Source organism: Pomacea canaliculata, linkage group LG4 (genome assembly GCF_003073045.1).
Source record: "Pomacea canaliculata isolate SZHN2017 linkage group LG4, ASM307304v1, whole genome shotgun sequence".
Classification (NCBI taxonomy): Eukaryota; Metazoa; Mollusca; class Gastropoda; order Architaenioglossa; family Ampullariidae; genus Pomacea; species Pomacea canaliculata.
Window position 1 is genome coordinate 23,315,639 of NC_037593.1, and position 26,631 is coordinate 23,342,269.

The 26,631-nt window shown below is 46.8% G+C and overlaps 3 protein-coding genes across 4 annotated transcripts in view; 1 reads left to right on the top strand and 2 right to left on the bottom strand.

Moving 5' to 3' along the window:
• LOC112562418 overlaps nt 1–14,824 on the bottom strand; it is a 57,371-nt gene extending 42,547 nt beyond the window's left edge. The window contains exons 1-2 of one of the 2 annotated variants that reach the window (XM_025235674.1): nt 14,495–14,802; nt 6,972–7,180 (exon numbers count right to left, since the gene is read on the bottom strand). The gene's annotated coding sequence lies outside the window, so the exon portion shown is untranslated. Of the gene's footprint in view, nt 1–6,971; nt 7,181–14,494 lie in introns of both variants that reach the window. The other variant, XM_025235675.1, reaches the window with a different exon arrangement.
• Nucleotides 8,166–18,746, top strand: LOC112562417. The gene is made up of 3 exons (XM_025235672.1): nt 8,166–8,332; nt 15,480–16,671; nt 16,881–18,746. Exons 2-3 carry the CDS (start codon nt 16,100–16,102, stop codon nt 17,989–17,991), a joined length of 1,683 nt encoding a protein of 560 aa, XP_025091457.1. The 5' UTR covers nt 8,166–8,332; nt 15,480–16,099; the 3' UTR covers nt 17,992–18,746.
• A 251-nt stretch (nt 18,747–18,997) lies between these two features.
• Nucleotides 18,998–23,048, bottom strand: LOC112563191 (alpha-1A adrenergic receptor-like). The gene is made up of 5 exons (XM_025236979.1): nt 22,597–23,048; nt 22,150–22,399; nt 21,184–21,596; nt 19,844–20,753; nt 18,998–19,297 (listed from the first exon to the last, which is right to left on the bottom strand). The coding sequence occupies exons 1-4, from the start codon at nt 22,986–22,988 to the stop codon at nt 19,994–19,996; spliced, it is 1,815 nt and encodes a 604-aa protein (XP_025092764.1). The 5' UTR covers nt 22,989–23,048; the 3' UTR covers nt 18,998–19,297; nt 19,844–19,993.
• Nucleotides 23,049–26,631: the final 3,583 nt, after the last annotated feature.

The following is a 26,631-nucleotide window of genomic DNA, read 5'->3' on the forward strand; positions in this document are numbered from 1 at the left end:
CAGAAGATTCCTGGAAACGAGTCTTTGTAAGCAAGACTCCTGCTAATATTTTCTTATATTAGAAGAGAAAGATTACAGCTGCTGCCGGCCATGTAAAGTCTCAATCAAATTCACTCTAGAATCCACAATTAAATACGAGATTAATCATCGGAACGGATGAAAAAAGGCTCAAGTTTCTTCAAAACGGTAAGTCATTTCACAGCACATATGAAATACTGATGGATATTAATAATAATCACCAGATGTCATATTCGCACTACAGACAAGGCTACTCAATGGGATGTTGCAAGATTCAGTGCCACTCATGTAACACCAGGACCTAAAGTCCGCAAAAATGACAGTATAGGCATTTTGTGTACAGCCAAAGGTCGATCTCATGCAGGTCCTACATTACAACATTCGATTAAAAAAATTTGAAAACCTCAAAGTGATTAGGTAACACAAGCATGCTAACGATCAATAATAAACGCAGGAAGAAGACTTTTTACTTTAAGCAAAAATTATGACATAACTCACAAAAAAAAAATGACAGAAAAACTAAAATTTTTCTCATTCTAATGAAGGCTGCGAACCTTGGTCCTTGGTTACTAAGACTGGACCGATGCTGACCCTTATTGCTGGCAATATCCTTGCCTACTCTCTGACCTTTGCCGAATAGACATACAGCGCATGCCTAGACTGGTTGAGCTCCCCAGACATGCCCTTCGGTCACGTGCCTGGGCACCTCGGACAGACTGTATTACCATCATGAGCGGGTGTTCCGAATCCTGAGTGTGCCCTCGTCAAGCCAGTCGGTCCAATTTATATCCGCCACATTGGATGTTCCTCCTACACTCACATGCGGCTCTTAGTCCTCTGGAAAAATGATGATGTGATGAGCTGCGATTATGGTTGCTGAGACTCGGCGCTGATGTACGTCGACATCTGTGTAATCGTCGAGCGATGATTCGGTGTCATCTTCTGCTTTGCTGGAGGGAGAAGAGGGAAGGGGTGAAGAAACAGCCGAGGTGGGGTGACGGGCAGGAGGCGATTCAATCATCTTTTGTTAAAGGTGATTGTTCTGTCATTGCGCACTCGCACTTCCTCTTGCAGCGGTGTCGTGGTCGTTGAGACGGTTCCTTTGAGTGTGCGGCTCGTCTCCAGATTCCATCTCATCCACACTTATTAACTGTTTAGGCGGATTAGTCATTTGAACTTTTTTTCTGACAATTTTATGTCTCGACTGGCTGTCTCGCCTGGGTCGTCCATTTTCTGAGAAAAGTAGAATTTTAAATGTCTGCACAGCTATAACAGAAACTTTGGTGATGGTGGTACAGTAAACGATTTCTGGGCAGTCAAGTGAGTGCTATCCTCCTGGTACTCCCCACTTGGCGTCTGTTTATGTCGACACATCATAGGTATGAGTCAAAACAGTTCAAGTAAACAGGATTATTTGTGTGTCGTCTTATGAGGACAGCACCCGCGTATCATGGCTGCTGTGACAGTCGCCAAGCGTCAGATAAATGAGAGTCAGACGAGAGGCGTCACAGCTTGCTGTGATCTTTGCCTCGTTCAATGTTTTTTTCCTGTTCTACTCTTGCAAGTTTTGCGCCCTGTGGCAATCGATCTGTCTGGATGATGTTTAATTTCATAACGGAGGGTCGTGGCGGCCGGACGGTTCAGACAGTGTTTGCCTTCAGCGCTCGTAGCGAGCAGGACAAGCGGTTTTGTGCCGAGGCTAAGGAGTGCAGTCGTGTAGAGGCTGTCAGGGCTTTTTTTTTTTTTTTCTTTACACCCGTGATTCCCCAGCATTTAAATCGAGGCCAATAAGAATGAGGGTTTATTAGGATAAAAGAGATCACATGACAAACACGTTGATGTTTGTAACAAACACAAACACAAACATGTACAAGGCCAAGTGAGTAGACTTCTTCCTTCTCTCATTCTGCCGGTGTAGCGCCTTCTCTTTCTTATGTCTGTCCCCTTATCTCTGTCTCTCTCATGTCTATTGCTTTATCTTTGTTTCTTTTCTTCCTTAGTAGCCTTTGTTCTGTTCGTCCTTCTCTATTCATGATACAGTGTCATTATGAACTCGTGACCTTGCAAACTCTCGAATTCACTGCAAGCTGAACGGAGGAGCTCTATGCGAATGAGTCGTGAACTCTCTCAAACATCATGTACATTACAATTATTATTGTTGTATCAGTCTACAAAGTATCAGTATACAAAGCAGGTTACAATGGTCGTCTCGATAAGGTTCAAAGGTTACACTCTTGATTCTGGTAGTCTTTCAGTATGAGTTGGACGGGACAAAGATGAGACAGGGTTAGACATTGTCAGGCACATAGTCATCCACCCATTCATGTCTCTATTCACACCCACAGGCAAAGCGAGAGGAAAGAAAACGAATTGAATAGATCGGAAGGATAATAATGAAGGAATACTAAACAGAAAATAATCTATTGCCATCTACATTATTGTTTATATTCCATCGGTATTACCAAATATATATTACCATGTGAATTTATATATTATATATTACTTCTAAATTACCACCAATATGTATATTATCATCTTGATTACCATGTATATTACCATGAATAAACATCTATAATCTATAATACACCACATGTACATCTATATAGCCACATGTATTACCATCTATATTGGAATCTCTCCCTGGTAGCTTCACCTCGTGAAAGATGTGCTGACAAAGTTTTGTAAGGTCCACCACATCCACACTTAGCAGTTTACGAGGTTTAGTAGAACCACTAGAACCACACTCAGGACTTCTGTCAGGTCCGCTCCAGCCACATGGAACAGCTCTGAGAGCCACTGGAACCCTCACAGTAGTTCTGTGAAGTGGCAAACACAGACTTTGACAAACAATCCATCACATTCCGGAAGTTCTTGCTCAACTGCACAAACCGTTTGTCGGATACCGGAAGTTCCCCCTCTGAGGTACAAGGACACGTTGCACAGTCGCACAAACCTGTCACAACACACCGGAATTTCTTTTTTTCCCAGAAAAAAGCAGATCGTCTTCAACGCGGAAGTCTCTAGAGCTGCAGCCTGTGAGTACGCATGCGCGCACACTATCACGTGCTCAGCCTGACAAGTCTCCACAGCTCGTAGAGTACCGGACACCTCGTCTTTCCCGTCAGGCACCGGGCCAGCAGGTTCGCTTCCTTTGTGGAGTCGGTTGCAGCGAACCATGCGCACAGAGAACGTGTCGGCGGCCATCAATTATTCACGCCATGCATGTCAAACAAGAGCGCAGCGCCACACAGCGGCCATCCTGCACAACACAGGGTGGGGCAGCCTGCTTCGTCTTTTTAGGACCAGTCTCCTTCCATCTCGCCCTGGCAGGGGGCGTAATCCATGCAGTGAGAGTGTGTGTTGTCTCCCTGTCCGGTTGCTACCACGCTGTGGCTTCAAAACATGGATTCGGAAACTAATCGGGTGTCGTTCAAGATTTATGAGATCGAGCAAAGAAATCAGCTGGTTTCTTGTGGTTTTATCAGGAAGATAATGATCTCGTCTTACTATAAACAGTTTGATCAGGAAGTTTATAAATAATGTGACGAGTAATCAGACATTTTAAGAGTTCGTTACACTGGAGGAAGTGGTTCGTTAACTAGTTTCAATCAAATTGAGTTTTAGTGGATTTAGTTTCGATCATCGTGTACGAATGACAACGAGGACAAGTAAGAATGTCGAACTGTTTGGACAATAGGAAGGTGAGCAGTAAATAACTGTTGTCGACAGCAGGTAGTTGTCACGGCAACGCTTGGCGTGTCCTGGAGGTAAGAGGTCAGCTGATGAAACAAGAGAATATAATCTGAGAGCATTCTGACCACAATCAGCGCAACTGGTCTCAGCCATCCACAGCCACCCCACACCCCACCCCACACCCCACTCTACACCCTATACACCACACCCATCTCTCTCTCCCACTCGCCACCTCCACTGCCCGCCAAATGGAGGCCACACCCGAGGTGGCTGATTGCTGGGTACAAAAACAAGTTCTTGACAACGGACGGTCACCGGGTGCCGCAGGCTAATCTGAACATTTCCATCAACATTATCATCAACCGCGTCCCTAACCATGCATGGAGGTATAGTGTGGAGCTACAAGACTGTCCCTGCTGTAGTTAGCATTGAAGTACGCGCAGACTGTGATGTCAGATGTTTCATAACCAGAGACTAAGGTTGAAAGGTCGGATGGTGTGACGATGAGGTCACTCCATCATGGACTGTTAAAACTTCCTGGAAATATTCAAATGTTCAGTAACCCGAGCAAGACCCAAATAACACTTGTCACTTTGTACACTTTGCAGGAAGAAAGCAGGAATAATAAATGTTGTGTATGCTAATTTAGAAGGCAAAAGGTCAATCCCATGAGCACGTCACTGACACTAGAAGAGGATTCTAACAAACTAATCGAAGTGATCAGAATTTGAATATAAACACACACAACACACACACCACACCACACACACACACACACACACACACACACACACACACACACACACACAGGGCTTCTGCACTAAATTCTTGGGTCCCACACCCCCTTCCACCACACTTGGAGGGACACAAAATTGAACTACCACACACGTACTGCACGCATTTTTTGCTGTAAGCAGAACACTCACCACACATATACATATATTTACACACACACACATACACAGACATATGCACACAAATATTCTAACAGACTTGCATATAATGTCAATGACAACAGCGTAGGTTTATGAGAACAAAATTCCATGGAACTTCGGCGGTGTCTGAACACTGCTTCCCCTGACCCTGACTCTGACCCTAACCCATGACCCCTGCTAACATGTCTGCGCTTCTCTCCTTGTTCCTTGTTCCTCGCGACCTCACCAACATCAAGGGCAATTCATTACATCGGGTGCTTGCCTCCTCCTCTCTGTTTCTTACACCTCCACCTCCTTTCCACGTGACACCTGTCTGTTTACCTCAGCTCTGTGATCATCTCTACAGACAACGATTTGGTCTGAGTGTTCATCAACTCTCGTCTGTTATATGTTTGTTTGTTTGTCTTATTGTTCCTGCTGTTATTGGTAGTGCGGCCAAGGTCCTCAGCTATGTGCCTCATTAAAGTATAATTATAATTAGTTGCGCTTTCTCCCAGCAAGACACGGATGAGAGTAGTCGAGTGTGACCCTGACCCCTGACCCTTGTTGAGACCGCTGCACACACAAGTGGCACTGCTCATTGTCGTCGTCGTACGTCGTGACGATGAAATGAAGTGCAAGTCTGATGAACTGTCCTGACGACCCTCGGAAAGTCACGTGAGACGACATGACGGGTTCAGAGTCAGGCAGGGCTTGGCTAGCCAGCTACAAGTGTCCTCATCAAACAACCTTTATACACATGTACACAACTTGTTTTACAGTAAACATGTTTGTAAACAGTCAACTGTCACAGGTAGACTGTCACACGTTCGTGAACTGTCACAGGCGAGTGTTAGTGTAGAAGACAAGAAATTCCGAGTTGTAAGAAATAAATGATGTCCTAACTGACATTACATTCGAAAACAGAACATTTCTGCTTGAAAAAGTCTGTGAACGTGTCTCCATGTTGTCTGAGCAGTCAAAGTCAAGGGAGAGAAGCACAGGAACGTCAGACGTAGCTGGTCAAGGGAGACAAGCAGACGGAAGGCATCTAGTTATTTTGTGAGAAAACAAAAGTGGTGGCAGCGCGCAGTCGGCGTGTCTATCAGGGTCTGACTGCTGGCTGATGTACAAACAGATCTGTGGACTGTTGAGAACCTGACCGCGAGCCTCCATTCCGTTGCCAGACAACGCTCGCCGTTCACAGCCTCGCTGTGGGAGTGAGTGGCGCTCACAACGGGCCGCCTGTGTAAGTGGCTCCATCGGATCGCTTTGCCCTCTCCTGGGGTTTGATCGTATCGTCCACTTGATGCATTTTACACCTCTTTGCGCATGCGCATACCCGCGATGTGTCTGTGTGTAGGAAGGATATGATAGAGAGGAGAACGCAGCATTAAAATGCGTGTTGTTGTGATTAGCGTGCACAACAAACAAAAATAATATTTACTCGATATTCTTCATACTAGGGTTCATAATATTTCACATTAAAGTAGAAACAAGTAGAAACCACTGTTAACGACAGGCACAAAAGATTATACCACCACCACTACTACTACAACCACGATGACTACCATCATCATCACCACCACCACCACATAATGTAGATATTGTATCGTATTTCTACCGCCACCCGGATGTGGATACTGTAAACTATTCTTACCTACACCACCCGACTGTCGATGCTGTCTAATATTTCCAGCGACACCATCATCACAACAGTAGACATCAATCATGGGTGACCCTCCCCACAAACACCCCCCAGAGAGTCTCTCGGGCAAACTTTAGCAAACCTGTGGGTATGTTCGTGTGCAGCAGGCTGAGAGCTTTACACCTTCGGGTGCCAGACTGGGGCAGACAACTCTCCCTAGTGTCACCGCACTCGGTTGTCTCTACAGTCAGTACACTAATGCCTGTTCTCCACTCGATAGACCGCAGTAGACTCTATATATATATCTGTCTACATCACACCACACTCCACACATCATAGACCTCACACAGTACAGATGGCAGCACACACCCTGTGCTGGAACCTGCGTGTACCACACCTTTCTCACACATGCTAGACCTGTGTATAGACCTGTCTATAGACCTCACTACGCACTAGACCTGTGTATAGACTACACACTGTGCTCTATGTTTCCCATGTGGCAGCACACCACCCCGAGGTGTATCGCCACCCTGCAACTATTTGCATCAGTTCGCGAGTGCGTGTGACCACAGTCACCTCCCCTTTCCCCACACTGTGTAGGGAGCTTGCCTTGTTTCAAGGGGCAACAACCCGCCAGCCTTCATTTATTTGTTTTCCCCTCCCTGCCCCTTTGCTAATGATGCTGGCATTACCATTACCTTTGATGATAAGCCGAGTCACACGGGCGATAATGCGCTGGGCGGAGCGAGTTGCGGGCCCTGGCAACCTGCACAACATCCACACATGGAGCAGTTCGAGTGAATCTTGTGGTGTCGTTGTCAAGAAGACTTGATGATGATGTGTGTGAGCAGACGATGACTTGTCCAGGGACTGTCAGACTGTGTCCTGGCGAAACTTCCGTCAGATTCTACAAAGTAAACAAATATCAAACATGGCGTCTGTTTACAATAACTTGGACTATCTTCGCTGGCTATCTCGCCATTTCACGTACAGCTTTTAGTTCTGAATGAATAATATCGCTTCTTTGAATTTAGTGGTACACAATACATCTACTGGTGTAACGATATATCAACAAATTGACAATAAATGAATACTCGTGTATTCCATTGTGTTGAGTATAAAGGAGTAGAAGAATGTTCATAAAAGACAAGACGAGAAGATGATTAATGAGATAACATAAAGGTTTTCACTAACAAAATCTTGACGAGTGCACAAAATGTCCGATGAAGGTAAAACAAGACAATCGAAGACAAGAGTGCGAGGGCTTGGCGGCGCCGTCAACGAAACATGCGATGACTACAATACTAATAAAGTTGTTTGTGTTGTAACAAACTGTTTGTGTTGTACCAAATGTTTGTGTTGTATCAATATTTATGTTGTACTAAATGTTTGTCAAGTAGCGAGAATGTTCCATTTCAAATGTTTGACCGTCCTGGTCTTCATGGAAGGGAAGACTTCTGGACATATCACACACTGGGTATTCTGATCATTAACACGCGTACGCAGACTCACTCCTACTTACTGACACGTGTGTGCACGTGCACGCTCGCCTACCCCTTCTCTCACACACACACACACCCTACATGCCCAAGCCCGCACATGCGTAGATAAGATAGTTGTCAGCTGGGAATGGATGGACGTAGAGGGACAGAGGTGAGTGTTCACAAAATACAGGTTGCAGGGCGACACGTGCAGGCGTGGTGAGACTCCGCAGCCCTGTAACCTGCTTATCTGACTGGCGAACGTCAGGAGCCACACGGCGATAGTCGTCAGTCCATCATCAGACGTGACATACACGAGCTGAACGAGAACGTCACGCTCTGGGACCGCGCACGTCACCCGTCAAGTGCGTGCATGACGAGGGTGGGGGTGTAGGGGGGTGTGGGGGGGAGGGAGGGCAGCGGAGAGCGTGCCGCCATGTCTGCGTCGTGCGCATCTCATCTGCTGCAGCAGAGCCGCATCCCCCAGTCGCACTGCAGCCAGCAGCCTGACCACAGCGCAGCCCTCAGCCTGACCCTCCTACCAGGTCATGTGAAGTGGACAGACGAGGGAAACGAGGGTAAGTCTGTCCTCGCTGTTCTCACCTCTCACCTTCTCACCTCCTCAGGTAGATGTCGCTAGTCTCGGAGGTCAAACAATTTCTAGTCGCAGCCACTGTTACCAACAACCTGTAGGAGTGTAGGTGATGGATGCTGAACAGACCTGGGGATGGTGGTGGGTTGGGGTGCATATGATATAATATCAATTCTACGATATTTCTAGACGAATATACATTTATATTATAATTATAACATTTATATGGTAGACATAATCCATCAATGTTTACCATCATTTGACTGACTGTGTTGGTTTACAATGTTGTGTATTATCAATATGTACAGTTTGCTGATACGACTGTCGAGTGTGTAACACTTCAGTGACATGTTGAAAACAGTGTGTGACAATAGGAAATGTGAGTGGTCAGGTGTCAGTGGTTTGTTTTTGTGTTCAAAAGTTGTGGACAAGACTTGCAGCACACGCGCATGTACGTACAGACTAGTAAATAGAATGATGTACACTGCTACACCCGTGGGCCAGTAAACGAGGGAAACTAATTATTGTAGACAGTAGAAAAAAGTTAATAATGAAGTGAAGAAATAAAAATATGTAGATTATGAAAGTAAAGTCTAATATTAAAATAAACAAACATATCAAGTCAATATAAAGTTAAGTACATGTGTGTGTCATGTGCTTGTGTGTAGGTACCTGAGTGCTTGTATGTGTGTGCATATACATATTCGTGCCTGTATGTCTGCATACGTGTGCTTGTGTGTGTAAGCGCTGTCTGTATGAGGGTTTGCGTATGTGTGAGTGTGCGTGACTATACGTGTGTATATGTTCGCGCGCGTGTGTGTATGTTGTGTGTTTGTGTGTACTTGTATATGTGTGCGTGCGCTACGACTGGTACAAGCAGATGACTTCTGTGAACCAATTCAAATTTCAAGTGCACGAGCCGCATCCTACCATTCCACATTTTTTTCTCTAAATCTCTTCTCTCTGGCGTCCTCATAAACACTTAGTTTACGGCGGATGTCGCAGACCGCCACAATATGGCTGCTCACCCACAACCCCACGGACCTGTAGTAGTGAGCAGCGTTCACTGGCTTTCTCAGTCACCTCGGACAATAATGCATCCTCTATTTCCCACCAAGCCACTCACACCCGGAGGAACTTTGACGTTTTGCCTCGTCTTGGTACAGACGGCGGAAGCGAGGCGCCGGCTTTTGCCACTCGGCACGAGTGGTCATCTCCTGTCTAACGTTGATTCTTTAGGACCGCCAACAGTCAAACGTCTGCCCAGCGGGCCACCAACAGTCACAAATCCCCACAGCGGGCCGCAAACAGTCAAAACATCCCCACAGCGGGCCGCCAACAGTCAAACATCCCCACAGCGGGCCGCCAACAGTCAAAACATCCCCACAGCGGGCCGCCCAGTCAACATTCCATACAGCGGGCCGCCATTAATCGCATGTCCCCAGGGACCCCTAGCGCTCGCTAAAAACTAAACTGCATTTTTCTGCTTTGACATTTGAGATCAATTACTGACGCGATTGTTCGAACAGTTCCGTGACTCGTCACGTGCATTTTGCTGGCAATAATATGACGAGGGTCACGAGGGCCGCATTTCAGCGGCGCCATGATGACCTGTGACTGCACGCAGCCTGAATATGTGCATTTGTTTGCTGTGTGTAATTGTAGCTATGGTGATGGTGGCATTCTGCGGCCTGTTGATGATTTGGTCACGTGATATCGCAAAAGATTGTAACTGTGTCCGTTTTTGCATTGGTAATTGATTTCATACATAAATGTAGAGACTGCTCGTAACACTGGTGGAGGCTTGAAGTTATGATGTAGAGAACTATGTTTGTTCTCTCTCGTTATCCTCTCAGGAGTGTAGGTGGCGCTGTGAGACTCCAAAACCATATGAGTCTCAAGGATTTTTCCATATTAAATTTGAATTTCTCTAAGCTGGTTCCGTGTCAGTAGTAAGTTCAGTTTACAGGAACTCTCCATGTAGCACGCGGCTTGGAACTCACAGACGACATCTTTGACTGTGGTGTTGTTGTTGTTGTTGCTGTTGTTGTTGCTGTTGTTGTTGTTGTTGTTGTTTGATTGATTACCTGTCTGTGGACAGAAGCCAGGCTCGGCTGTAAATAAACTCATCTTGCTAGCATGTCGGACACCACGTAGCTGGCAGTTAGACTGTGAATCATCCTATGTTTTCTGTAACCTTTCTACCCGATACGCTGTTATTACATGTAATTACTGACACTTGGCCGCCTTATCAATGGCCGCCTTCATTGGAGTTTCTTGGAGACGAACATTCGTAATGCGTGACACTGATGTAGTCGTCTGGTGGCTATCTCGCTCCCAGGGCATGATAAGGGCCAATGAATGGATACAGGTGGAAAGGAGCATCTACCCTTCCCTGCACCGACACACACACATATATACACACACAACACACTAGCACACACACACACACACTATTTAGTCAACATGACATCATGGAGATTAATGACTTTTATGTCGCTGGAAATTAGTTTTATTAAAAAAATATTATTTGGTTGTTTACAAACCTACATAACTTCCAAAAACATTCATTCCAGCAAAAACTCACTCAGACAAACATTTTTATCTTATTCCTCTCTACGCCTGACATCAAAGCCTCCAGGAAATGTGAAAGATAAACTTCGCACGTAGCACCCGGACTGATAGTCTCGGAACATCTCGCGAAATCTCGAAGAAACAGTCACGTGGCTTGTTCTGCTCATCCACACAACAATGTGGAGACGACTTTCCTCAAATGTCGACAGCTGAGGGTGGTGAGGACACCCAGTGGTCAGAATCAGAGAGGAGGATATGTTTGCCGTGAGAGGACTGATACAGAAAATATTTATATTGCGAGATGTCGGACTGGGAGGAGTTGAGAAGGAAAGAGATTTGATTGCATGAGAAGAAACTGTTTTAGGGGATTTTTTTTTCGGTCAGAAAATGAGGCAGTGTCTTCACAGCATATTCGTTCTTGTTGACTCATTGCTGTGAACCACACGTTCGCTCACAGTGAGCACATGTCAGGGCACACTAACCTGACAGTCTGACATTTCTGATAATTATAACACCTGGCGGGCCATACAAAATTACTGACTTAAAAACGAGTTTTGCTCTACTTCCTCCAGCTGTAGTTGCCCTCAGTGAGCTCACAACCTGGCAACGTGTACAACCCAGTCTGACCTCTGTCCTCTGGGTCACCCAATCCGCTGTTTGGTAATTAGGTGTGAAAATATACTTTGCTGACATGAAAACCACAGATAAACAACTGTTTTAGTCTGTACAATATCTGTTTGTAACTAGAAAGTTCTTAGAGGAGAAGCACACATTCGTGTCCCATCATGCACTCGGTTGTGTCCTGTCTACCCTGGACGTTCCTCAAAATTTACATTCTTATTATTATTCACAGTTGTGTTGTCATGAAAAAAAGCTGCTACATTTACTGATTGACTGCGGTTGCCATGGCGGGCTGGATCAAAGGATCCCACCTGTACAGTGGAGTACAAAACAAACACAGACAATGACCATTCACACTACATGTCATCACGTGTTCACAGTCACGTGTCCACATTCTAACATGTCACGTGTCCACATTCCAACATGTCACGCGTTCACATTCTAACACATCGGATGTCGACACTCTAACTAGAGAAAACAAAATACTTATGTTGGGTTTCAGTAAGCAGCCATTGCTGTGTTACCTGATGCCCAACCACCGCTCGCCATCAACTGACGAGACAGCAAAAAAAAAAAAAATAATAAAAATAAAAAAATCCACAACAACCCACAGCTGTTTACAGTCAGCTGTTACATGATGCTGGTGGCGCCGACTGTTGTGTAAACAACTTCTCTCTGCACAGTGACTTCCCTTGGAGTCCGATGGTTGGCAGCAGCCGCCTGCCTCCCTGTCTTATCAGACCTCGCGAGATAAGCGTCAACACCCGCAACAGTTGTCAGGCCTACCCCACCCGTCTATCCACCCCAGGCTGTAACATTCTCAAGATGGCCGGCGGGTGTGGGATGCTAGCGGCTTAATATAGATGGCGGCGTGTCTATAAATAGCCAGAGACTGGCAGGTTGGATGCATCACTTTGGTGATGAAAGCTGCTCTTTCCTACAATCAATGATCCACCCTTTTAACCGTAAGTGTAGGGTGGGCTCACGGAACTTATCGCAAAAGTCAGGTCAATGAAGTCTGACAAGTTTCAGTAACAAAAATGTGAAGATGGGAAATGTCACGATCCTACACTCCACACGGGTTTGGATTTTTGTTGGGTTTTCGTGTGTGTGCGCGCTCGTGGTCACGTGTTGTTTTTGTTTGTCTGGGGGTCAAACTTGTAGAACATATGACTGCGATATTTGTGTGTTATCCTCTACCCCACTGTACCCTCCGTCAAACGTCACGCTCGTGTTTCCATAACAAGATATCGGTGACGTGTTGCTGTGACGACTTGTCAGCCTCCCAGTGATCGCTCGCGTGATATTCAAGAAGCTGTTGTGACAACCTCTCGTCAGACAGTCTCTCGTCAACACGACAACAGGGACTGAACTCTGCTCACGCTATCACGTGACCTCACACAGTCGCGGTTGCCGAACTTTGATGTTAAAGGTCGCAGCCGCTTGTAAACAGACAGTGGCGCCGCCTGTAGCCGAGCTTTCTGTCACAAACACATCTTTCTACTTACTCCACCTTTATCCTTTTTGTTAACAGAGAGGTTTTGTGTACATTCTACACACACTCACACACAGGTGAGCTCAACACTCACACACAGGTGAGCTCACACACACCTGTGCATTCTACCGTCGGTTCCGGTGTTGTGAAGAGACTAAAGACAGTCACACTGACGCCCGAGGATGCTCACCCCAAACACAAACATTAAAAAAAATTCCTGCAAGTAAGTTTTGTACTATGTTAGAGACAAAGTTTCTTCTCAACTCTTCCTCATTCCACCTTTCTTCTTATTTTTCTCACCTTTCCGACCCTCACAGCGTCAATGGCGCTATTTTAGCCGCCGGCGCCAGGTAGAAACGAAGGTAAGACAGACCAGCCTCACTGTTCCTCCCGCACGGGAAATGATCAAAATTATAAATAGACATGTAGGTATAAGGTGGAAGGTTTAGTGGAAGGTTTCAGAGATTAAAGACAGAAAGAAACACCGATACAGTGACAGAAACAGGCTGGCAGATAAGAAAGAAAATAGAAAGTCGTAACGGGAGCTCGTACTCGTGCATGTCCCGTGATCCTCTGTCTGGTTTCATTTAAAATGTTTCTGCCACCCGATCCTCCCAGCGCCCCCTAACCCGGAAACCCTCCGCGACGATAAAGACGGCTTTTCTTTCTCTCCCCGGCATCACAGGCAGCAAACAGAAAATATTTTCACCGGCCGCCAACAAGTGGAATAAATGCAAGTCTTTGTTCCCCCTGAAGTGGGGTGGAGGGACCCGGGTACGAGCGAGTGCGTGGAAGCGGGAGGCATCAAGCACGTGCACCTCGCTGGTAGTCGTGGAAACGGGCTTCGCTGGTGACGATGCAACGGAGGATGGGACTGATACGATCGTGGCCGGCCACCCAGCCAGCCAGCTAGCAGTTACCCAGCCATATACATAAATATGGAAAGAGATGGAAATGGAATAAAGTCTAGCAGCCCAAGGAATGCAAGAATACACAAATTGTAGATGAAAAGAACATTACATAATATAAAAATAGTTTTATCAAATGTTTTTAATAAAGTAGAGAAAAGCTGTGGAGATAATGAAAAAAGGAAGAAAGGGAGGACTAAAAGGAAGCATAGGACAAATGAAAAGACAGTAGTCATTAGCCTGACTGAAATAAACATGAAATTATCCAAATGACACTAGAACTAAGTTAAATACCACTGACATCAACACTATGACAATAAAATAAACAAAAACAACATGAAAACCAACGACAACCACACGGAAACTAACCGAAATAACCTGAAACCTAACTGAAAATGATCAAGCCATCAAAAGCCAACCGCTGGCTTATCTGTCCACACGTGTTTGTACAGGACGCCATTCACCAAAAAATGCGAAATAAAAAAAAAAAAGCAAAGCCGTTGAAGTAAGATCAGACAATCTTTAAAAAAAAGTAAAGATATCTACATACGTAAATTGTTTGTGAGATTGGTTAGACAGCTCGGCAACTTCAACAAAGCGCCATTGTGCGAATGTCTGGCAAGGCTGGCATGGTCCTGGCAGGCACTCCTCCCTCTAGCTCCTCCCTCGGCGCAGTCACCCACAGCGCGCATGCGCAGTCCCCCACAACACGCACGCGCACTCTCACGCACGTCACTTGGAGCGTCACGGTGCCTGACCTCACGGAATGTTCCTACAGACTCTAGAGCAGCCACCGTGTCGGCACCGTGTCGTTAGTTCCGCAAGTATTCAACTCCACTTTCAGGATTCAAATTTCATGGGAATCGTTTTATTTTACCAGAAAAATATTTTCTTACAAAGTAAACAAAGCTTAGTAAATAAATTATTTATTAAATTTCTAAACTATGTTTAAACTATTTTAGAGAGAAAGTAAATGAAGCTGCGATTTTCACCTGCTGATTATTTCAGGTGTGTCCTCACTACATGAGCCCCAGGAGTCTGTGATCACGTGATCACCCAAACACTCGGTGTGACGGGTTCCGTTCAAATATTGTTTTCAGTATTTATATTCGGTTTGATGACGACTTACTGAACACAGCTTTTAAACATAAATGAGTTTAGAGAGGAAGTATGATGACCACAATGCGGAACTACATTTGAAATAAATAATTAAATAAATAGAAATAAACTAAGGAACTCTATAACATAGCGGTTAGACTTCCCTTCCCCTTGAACTGGACTAATTAAATTATTCAAACAGCGAGGTCGCGGCATGGAGTGTTTTCAGCTTCATTCGTGTAACAAGTGACGTGGACAGCACCGTTAACGACTGTTACAGTAAAATATGAAATTATTATAAAATGTTTTTGGTTCTAGTCAGCTCCCTTCCTTTGCATTTCTCCCCTTCTCTCCATTTCACGGGAGAAGTGTCTCGTGAAATCAAATCTCTTCTCGAAGTCGTCCTTCCTTCATCCTGATTCTGTTTCTCTCTGCAGACAGAACAGAGCCGCTGGTTGTCAGGTCTGAGGGTCGCCTGCCTGGGCCCGGCGCCGCCATTCACTGCACAGCGAGGTGCGAGGCGGGTGGCAGCCAGGGTGGGGACGCATTTTGCACCCGGGGATTCCACGAGTCGCGTATCCAATCTGCGCATGCGCACACCGGCAGGAGCGCTATCACAGATCCGACTGCTGCGCCGAGCACCAGACAGGGTCAGATGACGGCACAGAGGTCAGAGTTCAAGCGTGCTTTTGCATCACGCCTAGTGGCGGCGCCTGTTCACCGCGTGCATGTGCGTGTGTCAGACCGACTCCGTGTTGCTGTGCGGTGTTGTCGTCAGCTCCCTGCAGCAGACGCTGGACGACCACGGAGCTGCTGCACACGTCACTGTGGGTCTAACATCAGTTTGAATGTCACATGTCGTGTGACGTCACAGTAACAACAGCTGACGTGCACGTGATTTTCCGAGAGAGAGAGAGAACTGTCCCTCGTGGAGAGAGATCAGCGATGACAGACTGAAAGTAGGGAATTTTGCTGAACTGTGGATTTTTGCTACTCGTTACCGAGCGCCAGTCGATCCAGTGGTTGTGGAGGATACTTGCCGGCGACAGTCCCCACCATGAGCTGGGCCAAGCATCTTTTCGACGAGAAGAACACCCGCGCCCACCTCAGCTTGAGCCAGAAAGACTGCGAGAGATCAGCGGGCAACCTTCGACCTCTAGGACGGGGTCGGATGTGCTCGGCGGAGTGGGACGGACTGCTGTGCTGGCCTCCCACCCTGTCTGGTGCCAGCATCAAGCAGCCTTGCCCCGCCGTCCACAACCTCGACCCCAACCAGTACGCCTACAAGGTGTGTCTGTCCAACGCCACCTGGCACCGCACCACCGACTACTCGCGATGCCTGTCCCACCTAGCGGCGGCCTTGACCAACCTTCCCGACCTTGACCTGCTTCGCGACAGACCTGACAGCGAGGTCACCACGCAAGTGACGCAGGAGGTCAACTCCACGACGCATGCGCTGTCGACGTCAACGACCGAGGCCGTGGTGGAGGGCGTCGTGGACATAGTGAACTTCGCCGCCACCGACGATCTGGTGGCCACGGTGTCTCATGGGCTGTCGCTTCTCTGTCTCCTGTTCGCCTTCCTCACCTGGTTGTCTTTGAGGCTGTCTGATAGGCTGGCCACTCGCAGGTAAGAAATTAATTAGCATGTACCTCGTCACTGTTGTTCTTGTTGCGGAGATGCTGGTTCTAATGATGATGATGATAAGACGGCGATGATGACCCTGATGACGTCAAAGAGAAGCAGAGGAGAAGAGTTGATTAACGAGAATAACGATATTGACAAGGAGTTAATGATTTAAGTGAAGAGTTTATTAACAAAAGTCAATTTGTTTTCAGGTACATCGTGCTGGTGGCCACCTTCCTGGCGGCGCTGCTGTTCCACCTGCTGGTGCTGGTCACGCGCTGCCAGTCCCTGGCGCTGTCCTGGTCCACCGACGAGTTGACGGAACACGACACAGCCAACATCAGCAGCGACCATCACCACGACATCAACAGCAGGTGGTCGCATCGCCACGCCAAGCCATCCACCCCCAGAGCGCCACTCAGCGGCTACAAGGACGACAACTTCCCGTTGCCAGACGACCAGGTGTACGCTGTGTCGCGAGTGACCAGCGGTCAGCGGACCTCTGCAGCAGGCATGCGACAGCAGGCGGAGGGCGTGCACACGCTGTGTCAGGTGGGTCGGGTGCTCTTCCACCTGGCCGATATCTCCGTCTACTCCTTCGCCTTCGCACTGTCTCTGTACTACACTGTGGTGGTGCTGGGCCGGAAGCTGACGCTCAACAAGCTGCTGACGCTCTTCCTGCTGGCTCTGGGGCTGCCAACCGTCTTCGTCGTCTTCACCATCCTGCTGTACATCTTCCTGCCGCTGGGAGCCACCACCACGACATTCACCTGCACTATATACGCCCTGGAGGACGAGTTCCACTGGGCGACGACAGGTCCAAAGCTGCTGTGCCTGGTGTTGTCGCTGTGCTTGATGACGGTGTGCACCTACAGCTTCCTGCGCCTGCACTTTCCCGCCCTGCACACGTCATCGGAGACGTTGTACGCGCGCCAGGGCGTCTTCAAGCTCCTCGTCTTCCTCGTCGTGGCGTCGGTGGTGGAGCTGCTGTTCCTGGTCACCCAGTACCAGGACATGCACGGACACACCACCTCCCCCTCGCTGTGGCTGGCCAGCACGGCGCTCAGCGGGGTCAAAGGGTCACTGCTGGCGCTGATGCTGTGTTTCCTGGACAGCGAGATCCTCCACGGCAGTTGCTGCCCCACTAGCGACAACGTGCGGGAGTCGACGGTGGTTCTAGGGGAGCGTAACTCTCAAGACAAGGGGTGTGATGAACTCCTCCACACAGGTGAGAAAAAGACAGCACAGGTGGACTTCCTGACCAAGCCAAGTGCTGGCCAGACCAGCGTCACCGGCTACCCAGGCCAGGGGGACAGGGTGTAGGTGGAGTATCAGTCTTCATCAACACAAATGCCACAAACATCACAACAATGGCGAGCAGAGAAGCGACCCGCAGTGGATCGAGGTCTATCATCTTCAAGCCAGTATTGCAAGGCAAGAGTGAAGCCCTCGGACTCCATCTAAGCACAAAATATAATAATAGGAAATTACTGAAGATGTGAGTCATGAGTTTCATAGATTTTTCTGGAACATAGTTCAGAGCCGAGAGAGACCATATTGTTTGCTGCAAACTTGTCAACAAAACTGTGAACGGTAGCCGAGGACCAGAAGAGCAGTAAACAAGTGTCGGGTGATGCTCTCATCCAAGGAGTCGCCATTTGTGGTCAGTGATAAAATGCTGATATCAATCAAATGAGACATTACAGAAGCACAGGTGTGGAGGAACAGGTGATTGTATTTTTTCTTGTGAGTAATAATTTCCCATGTTTCGTTGATTGGTTTGCTGCTTGTTGCTATTATTTTCTAAATATCTGTGTTCACTGTCTAAACATGTGTTCACGCTGATGAGAGTTCGTCTCTATGGTTCGCTATTCCTGTGTCATCGGAGTACAAGTCTTCAAAAAGAGATTGCTTGTTATTGTGTACTTCCTGGACTGTGAACAGTGTTCAGACATCAGATTTAGTCACGTGTCAGTCTCGCCGAGTGACGTAAGCCAGCGGCTGTCCGCCAAAAATAACGAGACTGCGGCACTTTGATGTTAGACTGAGCATTTTGAGAATAAAGTCTGTTTGTTGTCTGATACTCTTAAGCTAGGTGTGTGTGTGTGAGACAGAGAGAGAAAGAAATTTGTGTCTGCTGCGAGTCTGCCAGGTTATTTGTATGTCTGTAAATTAATATGTGTGTGTGTTTGTGTGTGACTTACTATTACACCTTCAGCCCTGTAACATAAGCAAAAAATGACATCTCAAACAGAACCGGAAGTTACACACGTGTTGCTCCAGACAACAACGGATCACACGTGTAAATGAAAGCACACAAGCGGAACACACTCAGTATTTTATTACTCACGGTCTGAAAGCCTCAACCTGCCCAGTTAAATGTTAGAAACCAAGAGACATGCTGCAATGCTGGCTTCTTCTTGGCAGACAGGCAAATTATAATTATCTCTAATTAGTGATGCTGATCATAAATCTCCCTGATAAGTATCGAGACTGTGAAGGGCGAGGTGTAGATGAATCGTCTGTTGCTCTTGTAATTCTCGGAAACAACATCTCCATCTCAGTGAGCGGCCTGCTGACAGTTACTGAATGCACCCGTCCACACACAGCCACGAGTACGGGTGCTTTTCTGAAAAATAAACAACAGAATTGTGACCCAAACAAAGTCTCGCCTAAAACAATAAACAAAGACATGCTTTAAACGTTGTTGACATCATGGTATCCAGGCAACGTCTCAGTAAGTTGTGAGTAAACACCACAAGCCTAAACATTCACACCCGCTTACAAATGTTCCAGTGGCTGGGACCTTCCTTGATGTGTAAACCTCAAGCCCTTTGTGTTTACTTTCTATTTCACACACAATAAACACACATGGTGTACATGAGAGTACACACAGTGAGAACAACATGCAAGGAAAGGAATTTGTTTCTTCATTACCTTTTTTTCAATTTGTCTACATTTATAAACAAACAAGAAAGCCTAAAATTTTTGGCAATTAACAGATCATTTATTTTTGCTGGTATTTCGTTCTTAAAGGAGGAAAGGCTATATATATATTGGAGTAAGACAAAACATGACAGAGCCACTTAATGTATTTGAATATTTACTGATATATACAGAATATGTACTGATGCCTTGTGGGGGAATCCCGTTGCTCAAGTGTCAACAGACTTACGAGTGCCTGGTGGCTCGTTGTAGCTGTCCCTTGGCTCTTTGTCTTTCTCAGCTCTGGCGGCATCATGGGCAAGGTTCTTCCAATGGGTCTTGACCTTTTCCTTTCTGCTGACCTCCGGCGATGAGGCTGTCGAGGAGTAAGAGAAGTGCGTCATCTTGCGGCGAACAGCCCGGACGACACTGTCATGGCGCTCGTTCTGCTGCTCCCTCTGCGGCGGACCTCTTCCTCCCGCTCCTCCCGCTCCTCCAGACTGGGTCCGCCCTGCGACCTGCGCAGAGTGTCCAGCCACACCTGAACCATGTCTTGCAGCCTCACCTTCTCCCCGTTCTTGTCCACCTGAATCACCATGTCCGCCATTTTAGATTTTCGCCGAGTCGCATCCCGGACACGTGGCTGGTCGCCCTCGTCGTTGGACCCCACAGATGATGTCGAGCGCTTTTGGAACCGCACGGGGGACGATTTTCTGCTGCCACTGTGCCTTGACCCTGTCCCTTGCTCGTGGTCTGTGTCCGGCTCCACTGTAGCATCCTGGCAGTCGTTCCCCGACAACCACAGGTTCAGTTGGCGCGAGAGGAAAGACTGACCGGCGTACTCGTCCTCGTGCTTTTCCTCCACAACTTCCTGGGGCTGGGGTGGCTCGGGTCTTTTCAAATTCCAAAAGGCGTGCCGCTTCCAGTCGGCTCTCTCCGGTCTCTTCCTCTGCTCCTCCTCCGTCTCCGAACCGCCCAAGGAAGGTTCGTCGCCATACCAACAAGACTTCAGCCTCCGTCGTCTGCTCGCCGTGGCCTCCTCGCTCTCTTCCTCCTCGTCATACCCTCTGGAGCGCTGGTCACGTGATAGGCTCCTATCTTTCTTTATTTTTGGCCATCTGCTCCCCGAGGATGTGTCAGAGGACAGACCTTTCTTATTCCTGTCGGAGAGAAGACTTGCAGTTCAGATGTAGGTATGGATTTCTCTCTTTATCTCTTTATATATATCAACACAAATACAACAAATATGTCCACTTTCTAAATATCATCACCTGACGATTACGTGGAGGGGTTTCCTTCCACATGACCACCCCTTGATTGGTCAGTTAGCAGAAAGGAAGGACACATATCACATAACCCCGTCCATACTGTGGACTAGGTAAATACAAGGTTAATTGTCAACTTTGGCCATCCATTGCTTTTTTATCCTACAAGACACTCCGACTCTCATTTTTCCATTCTTGTGGGTTTTCTTTTTTAAACAGCGCATTGAGATCCTTGTCCAGCGGGGAAATGCACTAATTATCAAGTGTTGTTGTTGTTGTTGTTGTTGTTGTTGTTGTTGTTGTTGTTGTTGTTGTTGTTACTAACCTGCTCTGGTCTCCGTGCATGCCTTGCCCACACATTGCCTTCTTAAGGGAGCGCTTGAGGGCGAGGTCAAAGACCAGCAGGATGACCCAGTTCATGCAGGAGTTCAACATCATTAGGAAGAACGCCACCTGGTGAACGACAGGAGACCCCTTGATGGTGCGATCAACCAAGGAGACGACGAGGAAGGGCAGCGATAAGAGCAGACGACAGAGGTTGATGACGACCAGCCCCCAGGCAAAGCGCAGTTCCCGCTTGCTGATGGGGGACTCCAAGGGCACATCAATCGTCCCCTTCCGCTTGTATGTGGGCCGCAGGCGGAAGTCCCTGTCCCTCTCACCCTCCTCCCTGTCTAGGTCCCTGAGGCTCATGACTGCCTCGTTCCTCAACTCCAGGGCGCGCGCTGTTCTGTAAATCTGAGCAAGAGCCCAATAGAAGGCAAGAGTTCTCTGAGTGCAGAATTATGCGTCCTTCTCACCCTCCCGTCAACAATAACAGATAAACTAATAATAAATAACCAATAGTGTGTAAAAGCCAAAGGAAAGCTAGAGACCAAAAGAAAACAGCGGCTTGGGATGACATTTTATTTTTTAAAAAAGCCTTCATCGCCTCTTTATAAAGGGAGGCTATCCTGGTATCCTTACGCAACTGTTGTCAAGCAAGTGTAGTCTCCCTTTCTTCCCTATATTGTTTTCTTAAATCTGCGAATTGGTGGGACAAGCCTCGCCCCTGAGCTGAACGTTTGGTCAGACTTTAATTTATTTACTTTGTCTGACTGAAAAGAACAACAAAGAATTTCGAAACTTTTTGCAGCATGGCACGTGAGGCTAACACCGATGAAAGTGTTTCTTTTTTTAACCTTTTTTTTTTCATTCCTATCAATAAAAATTAAAAAGAAAAATGATTTTGTTGCCGTTGATTACTTTCCCCTGATTCTCAAGCTACATTTCGCGTGTGACAGTCACGAACCTCGTACACTATGCAGAAAATGCTCCCACAGATGACGATCAGAAGGACGAGGCCGATGGCGGAGATGTAGTAACTCTCTTTGCGGTTGTACGTGCAGATGTGAAGAACAGGGTCCAGGTGAAAGGTGTGATCGAGCAAGGTAGGCAATGTACCCACGAGTCCCCCCACCCAGATCGACAGGGTAATGATGATGCAGACCTCTTTACCAAAGAGAAAGTCAAACCACGTCCTCTTGCACAGATATAAGTACCTGAAGACAAGATTGACATGCGTATTTCCGTTGTCAAAAACGTTCAAAATAAAAAACACGATACATTATTCATTATTATTTCGTCTAGCATGTTATTTTGTTTCTTTCTGCTGAGACAGACATTTTTTTAGGTGATAATAAATTAAAACACACACACGCAACCGCCGGTGTACCTTGACCATCTGTCTAGCCCACACCTGTTTAAGGTGAGAACGAAGAGCGACAAGACGACGGACCAGCCAGCGGCGATCAGAAAGATGCCGTTTAATTTGCAACTGAGCCCCTTGACCATCCAATCGTCGCTGAGCGCCAGGTGGATGACAAAGAAGAGGACGACATAGCCGGACAGGATGAGGTCAGCTGCCACCAGACTGCACAGGAAGAGGTAGTGCGCCAAGTGCAGGCGGCGGAAGATCAGCACGCAGACCAAGATGAAGCTGTTGCCAAGGACGCCCATGATGACGATGCTCACCCCCAGCACCACCAACACCAGACGAGCGCGGTCGTCGATCTGTGGCGAGTGATGTTTGTCTGGGACAGGCGGGGATGTCGTGTTGGTGAGCGTCGTGTTCATCATCACCTTCGACATCGTGGCACGTGCTGCCCTACAGGCTTGCTGCCAGCAATTGATGCACCCGACAAAGACATACCCGGACTGGGATGAGAATGCAGTAGGTATCAATCAATTAATCAATCAACATCAATCAATTAATCACCCAACTGATCGTAGTAAGTCTGCTGATCAGGGTACAAATTAAAAAAGTGAACCAAACCAAACTCTCTCGAGAAAGGTTTTCATTCAAGATGTCAACGAGAAAGCTGCGATGGAAAACAAAGTTGTTGTTACAAGATGTGTGTGTGTGTGAGAATATGTGTGTGAGAGAGAGAATGAAGGAGAGAGTGTGTGTTTGAGTGTTTAAGTTGTGTTTGTCTGTGTGTGTCTGTATCGTCTGCAATGAAGTGTTTAGCGAGTGAGCAGACCTACGAATGTCTCCAGGTCCCATGATCATGGCATCTTGACACGGAATATATTTTTGTTTTGTTTTTAATCTGAAGTGACTTCACTGGGTGTGACACCAAAAGTTCAGGACAATCAATCTAATTTCACGAAAAGGGTTTTCAAGAAAAGTTACCTGGACATGTAGACAGAATTACCAAAACCACCAGCGGAACCTCCAGCATGTCGGAAAGCTTGCTGTGACAATCAGCAGCAGGCGGAGCGTGTCTGGTGCACGCAGCCTGACGCGTGACGCCACGAGCAGAGCGACACGCCGCGTGCACAATGACGTCAAAGATACGCACTCTTATCGCCTGTGCGATACAGTGTTCACCATGTTCACAGTGTTCACAAAAGTCTTCTCACCTGCCCTTCAGCAGCCACAACACCTGCCATTAACAAATTTATTTATTCATTTGTTTTTTGCCTGCAACCACGGAGTTTTTATATATATAATGTAACTTCGTGACTGCAACTGGTGGTTGTTGTTGGGGGAGTTACGGCCCTTGATTGTTGCAAGCAGTGGTTACGGCCCTTGATTGTTGCAAGCAGTGGTTACGGCCCTTGATTATTTCAAGCAGTGGTTACGGCCCTTGATTGTTTCAAGCAGTGGTTACGGCCCTTGATTGTTTCAAGCAGTGGTTACGGCCCTTGATTGTTTCAAGCAGTGGTTACGACTCTTGATTGTTTCAAGCAGTGGTTAAATTGTATTCTACGAGTGTGGCGAGAGTAGTGCGCCGTATAAAACAAAAATGTAGATATCACCAAAGAAATGAATGTGACGTATCTGATGTATTACCAGACTTACATGGCTGCCTTAACATTGTGCACTTGTCTACCTGTTTCTTCAGTCACCTGGCGTTATGAATACAAGACACCAGGATCACCTGCTTCGTAAATACAATGCTTCAGTGTGGGTGGGTGGGTAATACAGGGGTAGTGAGGTTGTGGGTAGGTATTTCTATATTGTTTAAAGAACTGTAATTATAGTATCAAAGTCTGTTGGTTTGTAGTATACTAACATTTTGTTGTTTTGTTTTTCTGTTTGTCTGTACTGTATTCTAGAGCCCAGTGCTTGGAGCAATGATGTCCCGTCTTTCTCTCTCTCTCTAGTTTGCTACGTGCTCGGGTACTTGTGTAATTGTGTTACGGGTATACATTCTCTCGTCCCTCAACAATCCCATTCAACCGTCTTTTGACACAAAGCTCACATAGTTTCACGCTCCGTTGAGCGTCACGAAGAGTCCTATTAGTAACAGTTGTAAACAGCAACTATGTCGGCTAAACGTTTATAGTAACCAAGCTTGCAAAAGACCAACACACTTCAACCGTCTTTATTGTCAGTCCTGAACTGTACCCGAGTGTGTGTGTGTGTTTTATTTTCTCTCTCTCCGAGTGTGTGTGTGTGTGCTTTCAGTTCAGACGTCAAGCCTTCATATCTCATTCTCTCCCTTTTGTTTCCAGAACAGTCCCAGCTGCCACTGGGATTTTTCTCTCTCGCGTTAACAGCAGATGACAGTTGGTCTGAAGCTGAAATCCGCCAGATAATAAGAACTATCTTGCTCAGGAGAAACATGAGAGAAACATTGAGTTTACTGACGGGTGAGTCTGTGTTCACACGTATGAGACTCACCTGCTGGAATATTTAGTGCTCTGGAACCCAGGGTGGGACAACCGACATTGATTAATGTTTTCGGGAGAAAATTATCGACCTACGGCCATGCAAAGAAGGGAAGTAAGACTGGCAACGTGAAGAAAGGGTGGGTGAGGCTGTGAACCCCGAGTTATCGAAATAGAGGAGGCTTGCCGAGACGTGGTAGGCAACGACAGCGACGATGAAATATCTGCAGGGTTCCAAATGGAAAACAGTCTTGACCAATACTGAGGTTGTCCACGTCAAAAGAAATCTGAGAGATAAAAGAAGAAAGAATAAAATATTAATTAAACATTGAAGCAATCGTCCATTAGAACCGTTACGTCTATGAACACCTGTTTAATATTATTAACAGACTTGACTGGTGTGAAGAGGGTGGTTTCCATATCCCTTCTCTCTTTCTCTCTTCCTCGTTTCCTGTCGTTTCCTTCCTGTCCACACACTTTCTCAAGTCTCACTTGTCATTTGTCTTTGTCATGACACTCGTGTTTCTTATCAAGCGCCAGGAAGTAGAGTTTGATTAGTTTTTGAATAATCTCTGTGTTCGACTTCTACATTATGAGCACACGTGACCCTCCAGACACTCTTAGCGCCCTTTGTTAGTCTCCAGGTGTTGTATATCTCACCTGTCTCGTGCCCCTGGCGTAACCTGACGAGTGGGGTCTCTCTGTGTCATTCGTTGTAAATAACAGTTTACACTCTGCACCCTCCCCAAGAAATGGAAAGAGTGATGATTTCTTCTTTCCCTTTCCTGGGTGGAGGAGGAGGAGGAAGGATGGGGAGACTGTTTAATGTCTGACGATATTTTCAAATATTAATTCAAGCATGGAAAAACCAACGGACTTGGTGTGTAATGAAATCCCAAGGTAGATAAGAAGTCACGTGACTGTGTGTCAGTGGGGATGAGGACCAGAGGCTTGCTTCCAGATGGCATCAGTGCCACCTGAACTCTGGAGCAGGCAGCAGGCACACGCTGTCTTCCTATTGCAAGTGGAAAATGTGCTGCAACCCGTGGTAAATTATTTACAAGTCGCCATGTTGGCTGCCTCCAGAGAATTAAAACTGCATTTCTCGCCTCACTCGTCATCCTGCAGTCAAACAAGCTGCGCGAGGTGTGCATGGCTGCTTCACGGGGGACTGGGGTGGGGTCCTGGGAAACTGCTGCTGCTTCTGCTTGCCTGTTCATTTTTCTTTCTCTCTCTCTCTTTCTCTCTATCTCTGTGTTAGAGAGAGAGAGAATAATTGCTCGAGGGTGAAAGGATGGAGTGACCCAAACACACAAACCTCTTCGTAAGCATGCTAGTGAGCGAGAGAGAGAGAGAAAGCCAAAGGGTGTTTGAAAGGAAGGAATGAGCAAGAAAGATATAATGACATGACATATTTCGAATACCTGGCTGCCTCACTAAGTAAGGGTGTCGGTGTCTCCTTAAACCATTAGTGTAAATAGTGACAGATGGCATGCCAGAGTTATAGCATGATTTCGAAATCAACAGACGTATTTTTAAGTTGCCAAAAGTACTATAGACTTAGGAACATGTCAACATAGACATAAATGTTTGTAGTAGTGCCCATCCCAGGCTC

Coding starts and splice junctions, on each gene's coding strand:
- LOC112562417 (XM_025235672.1), top strand. CDS start 16,100: ATGAGCTGGGCCAAGCATCTTTTCGACGAGAAGAACACCCGCGCCCAC. Junction 16,672..16,880: donor GATAGGCTGGCCACTCGCAG/GTAAGAAATTAA, acceptor ATTTGTTTTCAG/GTACATCGTGCTGGTGGCCA.
- LOC112563191 (XM_025236979.1), bottom strand. CDS start 22,988: ATGTCGAAGGTGATGATGAACACGACGCTCACCAACACGACATCCCCG. Junction 22,400..22,596: donor TTCGTTCTCACCTTAAACAG/GTGTGGGCTAGA, acceptor TCTTGTCTTCAG/GTACTTATATCTGTGCAAGA. Junction 21,597..22,149: donor TTTTCTGCATAGTGTACGAG/GTTCGTGACTGT, acceptor GCTCTTGCTCAG/ATTTACAGAACAGCGCGCGC.